Raw genomic sequence first — 11,778 nt, forward strand, 5'->3', positions numbered from 1 at the left:
TTTGAACTGTAAAATGTGTGAACTAGTCTGAATAACCACCCATACTTATGCCCATGTTTAGTGATCTATCTTCAAGGTAAGGTAATGGGTTCGTTGATCCCTTTTATTAAAAAATAGCTCTTTCCAGGGGAATATCATAATAATATAGACAAAAGGAAGGATGTGGGAAAAGCAACCAATGCGGCAAAATATGACATATAGAAACAAAATGGTTATTGAGTAAACATTCGTGTGACAACAACTCAGACGATACATTAAAAATCAGAATAATGAAGAAAAAGTTGGTTTCCCTATATACGTGTACCTGAAGTGTTGGTTTATGATTTTCATTATGTTACTTAATATGAAAAATTTACAAAAAGTAATAGTTTACTTGTAAAAGTAAATCCTGAGCCCGTAATAGCTGCTCTTCTTGTTCCATTTGAACTAATATAAACAACGCTGTTGAATCATATGATATGAGCACCATGTTTTGTGAACTTCTTTCTTAACTGTTGTATTAGACTGACCAGTGCAAATCGCGCATGGCACTTTAAATTTATTTTAGCGCGAAAATTAACTTACATTTAGCTGGATTTATTGCCGTCGTAGTTCCATCTTGTCGCCTTCGTACTTTTATTCGATGGCAACACGACGGGATTACGAGGTCTTCACGAAGTCGTGTTGCCATCGTAAGACCTTCGGGTAGCTTCGTTATTCATTCGTGTAGACATCTTAATGTCAAAACTGCCCGATGGAAACGATGGAAACAAGAATGCAATATGATGTTCAAAGATGCATTCCCGGTGACATTACGATGGTGAGGATGGTGAAACGAACTCAATACGAACCCTCAACATCGGACGCACCTTCGGGGATTTTTTAACATGTTAAAAAATTTAGAACCCTTCCCGAAGTTGTCCCCGCAAGCTAGAAAAAGTAGCCGATGGTTCTAAGATGTTTTAAGATGGCACTACGAATAGCCTGATCTGGATACGATCAGTCCCGATTTTTAAATTTCCATAATCCTGTTGCCATCGGCGTAAAAATCGGGACACTGTGACGCGGGCATAAAGAGTGAACGCTTTTTGGGAATGTACTCTTTAGAGTTTGTGTTAATAGTAAGACGGTGTGTTATGTAATACTAACATACGTTCCGTCGTTGTAATTATATCTGGATTAGCATTGGCTATTCAGTGTTTAAACCATGTAGCCATGGTTGTTAGTATTTATTCTTCGATTTTACAATTTCTTGAAACTGGAAAATTAATTTTAAGCAGGGAAATGACACAAATAGTTTGAAAATTGTTTTCATCGCAAATCCCGGGAAAATAATAAACTTGGGGAGTTCAAAAATAATTAGTACCTCTATTTAATGGATGTGTTTTTTGTTGTTGATTAAGTTTGAAAATATGTCTGTCTTGAGGAAGAAGCATGTCCCCTCTCCACAAAATAATTGGATTACAGATATACAACGAGAGATAACTTCAGCTGAAAAGTTTCTTTATTACTAGACTGGTACCGAATTGAATGTCCAACTTACGCGTTTCTCTCATCTGGATAATTAGCAGGCATAATCATTATCCAATGAACTTTTAAGGACTGATTCAGGATCCCTAAATTGGTTAAGTGACAGCTAAAGAGAGGGAATCGATTTAACTCTTACCGGTTAAAGTCAAAACTTAGCCTTTGCCAATTTTGAAAGATAGAAGCAGAACATTTTTATACCTTTGTATAATTCAGCAGCTACAACATAGCCTTGAATCCTACATTAAATGACACTGGTTATGAGTGCTGAGGTAGTTTCCCAATTATTGTTTAACCATTGTGAATGAACAGACAATTAAAGAATGCTTGGCACTCACATTTCAAAAGAATACAGTTTACATCTAACCAAGTACGTTATTTATATTGTGGGTAAACTATGGAATCTTAATTTTACTCTTTCGTAAGATGTTTTTTAATTAAGCGTAAATAGTTAGAACATTTTGTAGCTTAAAATATCACTTCAAACTCATTTTGCCAGTACTGAATGCTAATTTAAGAATTTTGGGTGTAATTTGTAAATATGTTCTCTATAGTACAAAAGTTCAATATTCATAAATCAGTACATTCAGAAAGAATTGATGTATATAGAGGTTATTATTTTTTCGCAGTGTTAAAAAGTACTCGGGTTGAAAACATTACAAAAGTTTAATTTAACATTACGCCATGGTGTCATTGACATTTAAAAAAATGAGTCGCAAATACGCTTTTACTTAAACAAATTCTTGTTCAAAAGAAAAGGTGAAGTGGTTCACCTGAACATAAATGAGACACGCATGTTAAAAATCCGAATATGCACGAACAATTGTAGGACAATCAATGGGATGAGAGAAAAAAATCCTTTGTGATACGTGCATGATGCCAATGATAATTCTAAAACGGTAGTTAGAATAAATTCAAAGGACAAATCATGGCGAACAGAAGCTATGAGACAGGTATATACAGATTATCAAAACTTTCGGGACAATACTTTAATCGAGAGTGTTTAATGTGACCCAAACAAAAAATGAACAGACAAACTACTTTCCACTGAACGGAAACTAAAAAGTGAGCAACGTGAACAAACATTGCGACCTGAGCTGATCGCAGACGAGAAAAGTTGTACAGCTCTTGCTTCGCTGGTAACACCCTTGTTTCTCTTGGCGTTAAATAAAAAATCGTGGTTTATTTGTATAGATTTCTTGATTTAATTGTTTTACATTAATTTTGTTTTTTGAGTCTTTTATAGCTCACTCGCATTGGCTAAAAAAAATAATTTTGAAATACTAACGCTTTTCTTCCATAGGAATAGATTATCTTAGCTGTGTTTGGCAAAACATTTAAAAAAAATTGGTCCTCAATGCATGCTCTTTAACTTCGTTTTTTATTTGGCCTTTTACGCATTTTTGATTCGAGCGTCACTGATGAGTCTTTTGTAGACGAAACGCGCGTCTGGCGTAAATATGAAATTATTATCCTGGTATCTGTCATGAGTTTATATATACCACCTATTTTGATTTTTATACATTTTATCTATCTCTGTAAAGTCTCGTACGTACGTCTCTCCTCATTTTAATATTTCGTTTTCGATATAAATAACTTCTTTCTTTCTCCCTTTTGTCTTGTCGTTACTAAGAACATAAGTTTTGTATCCGTAAAGTTAGTGAATATCATAACAGCTTCACCTGCATTGTATAGCATTGCATAGATATGCTGTTCTTGTGAGATGGTTTGCACAAAATGAAATTATTTTCGCCTAGATATTTAAAGTGAACTGTTTTCTGCATTTATAATTAAATCATAGCTTATTTATATCTAACTAGACAAACACGTTATAATAAAGAAGTGTGTTCTGTAGAAAATGTCAAGTATTTCACGTGCGGAATGTTATTATGGTGCACATCAGTAATTAATTGCATTCGAATTTTTAGTTTGCTCACATCACAGTGTTTGACATAGAATTGTATGGATATTCAAATATCTTGAATAATTTATCACAAGTTTGGACATAGGAAAAAAATGTTAATTTTATTTCAATGCCTTAGTCTTTAAAAAAAAAGAATTTTACGCCAATTAATCGTGATTGTTCTCGTTTTTTTTTTCAGTGTAAAATATTCCAAAATTAAATCCGTTAGGATAGTTAATCGCCGATCTCTATTACACACTGTTAGAATTGTATAACTGTTTGTTTAACAGAGACAATGACGTCCGATCAATAAATTTGATAAGCCGACATAAAGTCCTAATCAAACATTATTGAATGTACCCAAGTACTGTTGTTTTATGTAAAGTAGATTATAGATTATTGGTGTAAAAAGCGAGAGTATTTAAACTGATAAAGACTTTTTATACCCAACCGGGTTTACTTATTTATCACACACCTGAGTGACACGTCTCCAAGGTGCGATACACAATTACCATATAATATGCATTCAAGTCGTCATGGCGCTTCTCACTCAACCGGAATGAGACATTACTTCCGTTAAAAACGTATTGTCAAATATTATTTTATTTTAATATTTAAAGGTTTATTGTAGTAGTGGTTTAGAGGAATTATATATGGCCGCAGCGGCCAAAACAAACCAGCCACCCACAGGACGTGCGGTCGCTAATTGTAATTTTGTTGCACAGGATCAGATTTGGTGAGTTAATTGTTAATTGATTAATTTCTTTAATTAAAACGTCTGATGTTTGATTACAGCTACACACCGTACACGAGTCTTTTCCTGCCTCCATTGATTGACGTAAGATAAAGTTATTGTAACTTTTAAATATCTTTAATTTGTAACGGATAATATTTCCTGAGTAAGCAGAACGTGTGATAATTTGTACAAATGATGAATTTAAGAACCTGAACAATCAGATAAGATACGTGTATCAGTTTACTTACTAATTGTGTTATTTAAACGTATCTTTAGTAGTACTAGTGTTGTTAGAAAAATTAGTTTGCATCACTGCGATTTTTTTTTAACTGACATGCAATCCTACGATTTCAGCTGTTCGTAAAGTTTTAATTTAAGATTTAGATTTGATATTTTATCAAAGTCTCACCAGATGTTGTATCTGAACTATCTAAATTTGTATATATCATGTCAAATCAATTGTCAATTGTATCTACAAATTAACGTATGATTTGATTATCATAATATAGATATATAACCATTAAATATTCATATTTACTTGGGGGTATCGCCTATCTAACGCGATCTGTAACGGTAATGATGCTATTTTCTTTGATTGTCAATAAAGATTTGCATGTTATCAATTCAATCTATAATATTATTTGATAAAGATCTTTTATGGAAAAAGTACTTATAACTTGTATCTTGTGAGATTATTGTAGTCTATTGTTGCATTAAAGGATTGTGTTGTACCTAATCAATATAATGTCCGTGTGGTTTCTATCCAACTTTACATTGGAATTAATAAATCATATATTTTGTCTGTAACTAGGCTGTAATAACATTCTGTTCTATTGTATAAAGGAGAGGCGAAAGATACCAGAGGGACATTCAAACTCATAAATCTAAAATAAACTGACAACGTCATGGCTAAAATAGAAACAGACAAATAGACAAAAAAGTACACAAAACACAACATAGAAAATAAAGACTAAGCAACACGAACCCAACCAAAACATGAACGAGAGAGATTTGTATGAACATATTGAAATCATTTTGAAAAAGATGTCGGAATCCTTTTGTTAAATTTGTTTTTCAGATTGTGCACTGCTTTAAATCTAAATTCTAAATAACAAAGTAAAACAAAGGCTTCTATATAATAAAGCATTGCTATACACATAATATATAAGTGTGCATTGTGCGGAGTCAATGCTGTTTTTAACAAATATTGTTGGTTGTTTTAGAATTTAGTCTGTATTTCTATTTTATGCTGGAGTTGGTTGTTGGTTGTTGGTTTGAACTGTTTTATCATTCAATATTTTTTGGGGGTCCTGTTTATGTGTTTTTGTTGTAATTTTAGTTCTGTTGTCCAGAATTTAAGAACTCTATGACATATCATTTCTGTGTTTAACATAACGCTTTAATTTTATTTTAGGAAAGACCACGTTCACCATGAAATGACCGCCTCTAAAACATGGCCAAACAGCTGGGGTTTCTTAACAACACCATACGGAGAAGTAAGTGCGAACAATAGAGTTAATTGGTGTTAAATTAACAATTGACGTAATTAAATTAAGCATTGATTGACGTTAAGTTTACCTATAATAATTAGTTACATACTGTCAAACTGACACACATTGTGACCTCTTGTAGTTCTGTTTTACCCTGCAAGATATATCCTCCTTTTTTTAAAGACGAAATAAAATTTACGATGATAGATGCATCATACATGAGATGAATTTTGACTGTGGATCTTAGAGACTATATGATGATTTTAATAGTTTTAGTTAGGTTGTTCTGAACATTTTAACCTGTATTAAGTAATTTTTGATAGAATATACTAATTTGAGACATAGTGACGGCATTTATATATAGTTATGTTATATTAATTAATAAGACTTATAGAGAGTTTCGCTTTGATATTGTTAGGACACAGCATGATAAGAGTTTAACCAGATTCACCGAACAGTTAAACTCTAAATGTTGTACGAAATTGAATATTCTCGTAATCGGCTTAAAATATAAATTACGATAATCGAAATGAAACTGTGCATCACGGTGAAAGTGAAAACGAAAATTCCTTTCTATTGATTATGAAACTTAGATTTAATATAGTTACAAAAAAGGGGGAAATGTGGGATAATTGGTTTCTCAACGTGAGAAATGACATCCAATTTGATTTAAAATTTCATTTTGAGATATGTAATTGAGCTAGTTTTTTTTGCCATTTTCTTTGTTAGTATATTTAATTTTAATCTATGTATGTATGATAATGTAGGTTCACGAGTGTTGATTTTATTGGGTATTTAAATATGAAAATTTCGAGTACCAATCTAACAATGTATGTACACAAATTAAAAGTTCTCCCACCTTTTATTCAAACAAAAGATTGAGAATTATTTAGAAGTTAAACTACAATTTCGATCGTATGTTATTTATGACCGTCAATAAAATGTACTAAACAAATCTAAAGTGGGCGGTTAGGATATGTATATAAATATGGCTTTAATAATTTGAGTTTCGTAACTTTAATATCTTTTTTTTTTGATACACGATATATTTGTTTGGTTTCTTGTTTTTTAAAGTTGCCTTCTCAGCGGCGTTTAAAGCCTTTACCAGTTTATTTTCCATTTATGAATTTGACTGTCCCTCTGGTATCTTTCGCCCCCTGTTTTTAACGCCTGAACTAAGTCAGTTGTGTCGTTGGATTATACAGTCGAGTGTTTGATTCAGGTTTTATATATATATATACTCGTTCTATTTTCAATTTACCTTAAAGTTCTGTATTTTTGTTAAAACATTCTAATATGCGGTATGGGCTTTGTTCATTGTTGAAGGCCGTACGGTGACTTATAATTGTTAATGTTTGTGTCATTTTGGTCTTTTGTGGATAGTTGTCTCATTGGCAATCATATCACATCTTCTTTTTTATATAACCATGTATTTCCTATATAATGTACCTCCATAATAGCCTTTAATAACTTTTAAAGATGACTATGCGGTATGAACTTTTGATGGCCGTACGGTGACCCATAGATGTTATACCCATTGTGACTGTTATTTCTGTGTCATTTGGTCTCCATGCACAGAGAGTTGTCTCATTAGCAATTATACTACACCTTCTTTTTTATACTCCATAATGTAAGAACTGTGAAATTTCAGTCCACAAAAACCGTCTGAGGGAAAAAAAGAGTAACTGTTACTATTTGACCTTTGACTTAAACCTCGAGCTCTCTTAATCAAAAACGAAATACGTTATCAATAAGTAACACTGTATATTTACTTTCTATAACGACTATATCGATGGTCAGTATATATGGGTGGTATATTTTGGTCACTGGGACGGTTTGTTTAGAATGGTATGGTAGGGTACGTAGATTTGGCGTGGTATACTAGTATATCGAAAAATATAAAGAGTAGATATTCATAAAACAACAAAAAGAAAAAACTAAAAGTACCAGTGAAATTGAATTAAAAAACGTTACAAGTAGTTCTGGAAAATCAAATGTAAATCTTCTATTTTAATAATATGATACTATCATATGGCAAACTTCAGGCGGTCTTTGGCAACATTCATATCCACTTAAGATTATTTTGTCAACAATACTAGGAATAAGAACGTATACACTTGATATCGTGATTCTCAATGTATTGTTTAAACAAAGAATGGTTTTAATTTTACTGCAGATGCAACAGATGTGAATTTCGACAATAAATGTCTCTTAAAATTATTTTACACTCGTCGATACATTGAATGTTTTTGGTGCATTGAGTGCAAACTTTAAGTCTTATTCATCTAAAAAACTGAAATTCTGTTTACTTTTTTGCTAATTTTACCCTTATTCCTTATTAGATATAAAATTCTGGAATGGCTTTCGTGTAGCAATGTTTTCTTTGTCATTAAACTTTGTTTACGATTCTTTTTATTGTTGCATTTTCTGTATAAGAAGTAATTCAACAGATAAGGAAGATAAGTGACGATCAGGTGTTTCCAAAATTACTGTAGCCCTACCTCTTCCCCAGTCCCAATATATTACTTTGCATGTCACGTGTCAGGAACCTCCTTACCAAATGGCAATCATACCACATCTTCGTATTTTGTATGTCTGTTGTTATGAACCAATTGATTTCAAATTTTCTAAATCAGATTAAAATTTACTTTAAATCTTTTAAAATATACTTCAGAATTTCGAATTAATGTCGGATTTCAATCAAAATACTGCGCCAAGTTGGAGACATTTATAAGTATACAAATGCACTAATTTAACTTTTCCAACGTATATAATGTACTATCTATGACCCGGAACTCAGTTTGCCAAAGTGTAACTATAAACGAAAATATATCGATTGTCAGTCAATAAGTTTAATAGTTCATACTTTGTATTATATTGCTATTTTCATTCATATTTTAGACACATGCACTCCTCGTATAACATGTACTTGTTGGCCTTGCCAATACGTAACAGTACAAATACTAACATAAACATATGTATCTATTTCTATATATGAATACTTTTAAAGTTTTAAGGTTGAACTGAATGATTTTTATACGACCGCAAAATGTTTTATCGTATATATAATGGTATGAAGTCGTCGTCGTAGTCTGTGGCGTCCAAATACACATTTGGTGTCCGGACAATAACTTTAGTTTAAGTGAACGGATCTCTATAATTTTTTTCAATACCACTAAATGGAAGATTTGGATTGATGTTTGGCCTAACCGTTTTGGAATTAGGGACTCAAAAGGGGTCCAGAACAAGCATTTTTCTAGTTTATTTGAAATGCTCTAAAATTGTACCAACATGGTTAATACCACAAGAAGAAGGTTCGGATACATTTTGGGGGTTATGGTGCCAACAGTTTAGTTATTAGGGGCCAAACAGGGGCCAAAAACTAGCATTTTTGTAGTTTCTGGACAATAACGTGTGTGTAAGTGTATGGATCTTTCTTACATTGTACCACAAATTTCCATATCACAAAAGGATGGCTGTGATTGAGTTGCGAGGTAGTTGCCAAATTCATGTGGGAATTAGGTACCAAAAATAAGCATGTTTATAGTTTCCAGACAATAACTTAGGTTTAAAAATATGGATTTCTTTGAAATTGTACTACAATAAATGGTGTGGTTTTTTTTCTATGCATCCCATTTTCTTTTTAGCAATGCATTCACGATACGTACTGATGTGTCTCTTTTCTATGGCTTTTGTATCGGTGATGTGTTTTTTCGATGTTGTTGTTGTTGTTGTTTTTGTTTGTTAACAGTTAAAGTATTATTTCATGCATGTATTTTCACTGGTTTGTTTTTACTTTTACAGCTGGTTAAAGATGATATTCAAAAGAAAGAGAAAAGAGAACCAGTAGACGTTTTACAAATCCGACCTGTTACCCCTATAGAGGAATATATCAAAGTGGAACCATCACCACATCCGTTTCCAAAGACAACATCACAAACAGTTGGATGGCGATCTACATCTAAAGTACATGCGCTAGAAAAATACGGCAAATATGCAAAACCAAAAGGTGGACTTATTAGACAACTCAACTGGCCAGCAGAGGCAATTGATTAACTATAAACGGTGCTAGTTGTTTATTGTTTTTATGTTAATTTTTATTCACGAGACTTTTGAAAGAGTAATTATATTTAATATCAGTATTAAAAGTCTGTTTTTGAAGAACTAGTCTGAATTCTGAAAAGATAGACGTCACGTGGCTGTATTTTTATTGAATTTTGTGCTTTATTGTTTTAAATTTCCACGTGGAATATTTTTCTTCGAAATAAGACAGAAATACATAAGCAGACGAAAGTGTTTTATTGGCTCGTTAGAAATAGGTGCATTAATCGAAATTTCTGCTGTTCCATCATGCGATTGCTAATTAACAGTCTGACATGTTGCTGTGAATATTGTTATACAATGTGCAATAATTTTGTAAACATGTAAGAAATGCATTTTTAGAATTATTTATTTAATTATACTAGTAATACTTTCTGATATACTTATGTAAGGAGTAATATTACATAGTTTCTGCTCAATATTTGTATTTTTCAACTAACAGTATTGGATCTATAGTCAGTATTTAGCTTTGTAAGGCATTTTAGATGTAATGTTTCAGTTATGCACATTATTGATTATTTTAAGTAATAAAGTATGATGATCAACATGGCTGTAGTAATATTCTTTGTCAGACACAGATTCTTCTACAACAAATTACCCGAACAAAAGTTATAATCGAAATTGCTAAAGTAATGGAAATAAAATTCGCATTCAGGAAACGAATTCTAGTAATTAATTAGAAAGAACAAAAATACATAATAAAATGGCTGTCAGCCTGTTCCTGTTTTCAGTAGAAACGGCAGTTATCTAAGAAATAAATGGAGTACTTGTTCATACTATAGTAGTATTATTCCGATATTTGGTCTCGTTTACGATAATTATCAACAATCTGCTTTTGAAGGCGTTTAATGGTTTGGAATAATTTACATCATATTGATGTTGAATATATATCAAAAGACTAGATTTAAAGACGCACATCGTATTGAAAACAAATTTGCTGTAATACAGCTGGAGTAAGCTTAGATGTGTCGACAACAATTAAAAATAACACAGTGCAGTATTTATATGTCATTTTAGGTCTGTTTATAACATGCATAAGGCATACCATGTATTCAAGTTTTAGGCTTCCTTGATTTTTATTTTGGGTATGATGATTCTTGCTGAAGGTAAATCCAGAAAAGTGATTGGTCATATCAAATTTAAGTGTTCCAAAATTCTTCAACGCACTGACATTATTAACGATATGCAATCTTTTTTATACGACATCATGTCAGTAAACTACTAAGTACATGTTTAACTCGAATTAAACTGTGTGGTGGCTATATAAACATAATACAAATTTGACTAATCTCAAGTGGCAGTTGTTTGTTATGCTAAAACAGTATAATATTGTCATCATATACATCACATTCATGGTAGACTCTGAGATGGAAGATTTTAATTTACAACGTCTAGAGGGAACTATGTTACATTGTGTTTTGTTTTGACAACCGCTGAACACGTGTACACATGTCTTCTCTTCATAATACATTTTTTCATATCGTCAAGTGTCTATATTATTTACTCTTTACTACACGAGTATACCATAGCGAATACATGATTTGACAGGACATCAAAATTGAACACTTTCAATAAATCTTATTATACAGATCTCTGTGGTATGGCTTGAAAAGTCTTGTTTGTCATTTTTAAATAAAATCAATGTCGATATCACTGACAGACGTATACTCTTAACTCAAAAACTTACATCAAGATTATCAAACAGAATAACAGGAACTATCACATACACAATATTTACCATAACAATCATAAATTCGGTTACCAATAGAATAGGCTTATAACAATTTATCTTCCACTTAAGAACATTTTAACCATGTGATATTGTTTTATTACGTATATTTTGTCTGTGTCGGATACCATGTCTTAATGCGACAACCGGTTTATCGCCGTCACCTTCTATCTAGAATAAAGCAGAATAGTGTGATGCACAGCATATATATTGTTATTGTTATATTCTAATTACATGGTCCTTTATTAAATGGCAAAATAAAAAGCTCAAACTAATCAAACGAATGGGAAACAAGTGTCCTGATTCGGTACAG

The 11,778-nt window shown here is 31.9% G+C and overlaps 1 protein-coding gene across 1 annotated transcript; it reads left to right on the forward strand.

Annotated features, from left to right (window-relative positions):
• The first annotated feature begins 3,849 nt into the window (after positions 1–3,849).
• On the forward strand, positions 3,850–10,283 carry LOC134702437 (ciliary microtubule inner protein 1-like). Its single transcript, XM_063563340.1, has 3 exons — positions 3,850–4,145; positions 5,560–5,641; positions 9,440–10,283. The coding sequence occupies exons 1-3, from the start codon at positions 4,063–4,065 to the stop codon at positions 9,689–9,691; spliced, it is 417 nt and encodes a 138-aa protein (XP_063419410.1). The 5' UTR covers positions 3,850–4,062; the 3' UTR covers positions 9,692–10,283.
• The last annotated feature ends 1,495 nt before the right edge of the window (positions 10,284–11,778 follow it).

Source organism: Mytilus trossulus, unplaced genomic scaffold (assembly GCF_036588685.1).
Source record: "Mytilus trossulus isolate FHL-02 unplaced genomic scaffold, PNRI_Mtr1.1.1.hap1 h1tg000463l__unscaffolded, whole genome shotgun sequence".
Lineage (NCBI taxonomy): Eukaryota > Metazoa > Mollusca > Bivalvia > Mytilida > Mytilidae > Mytilus > Mytilus trossulus.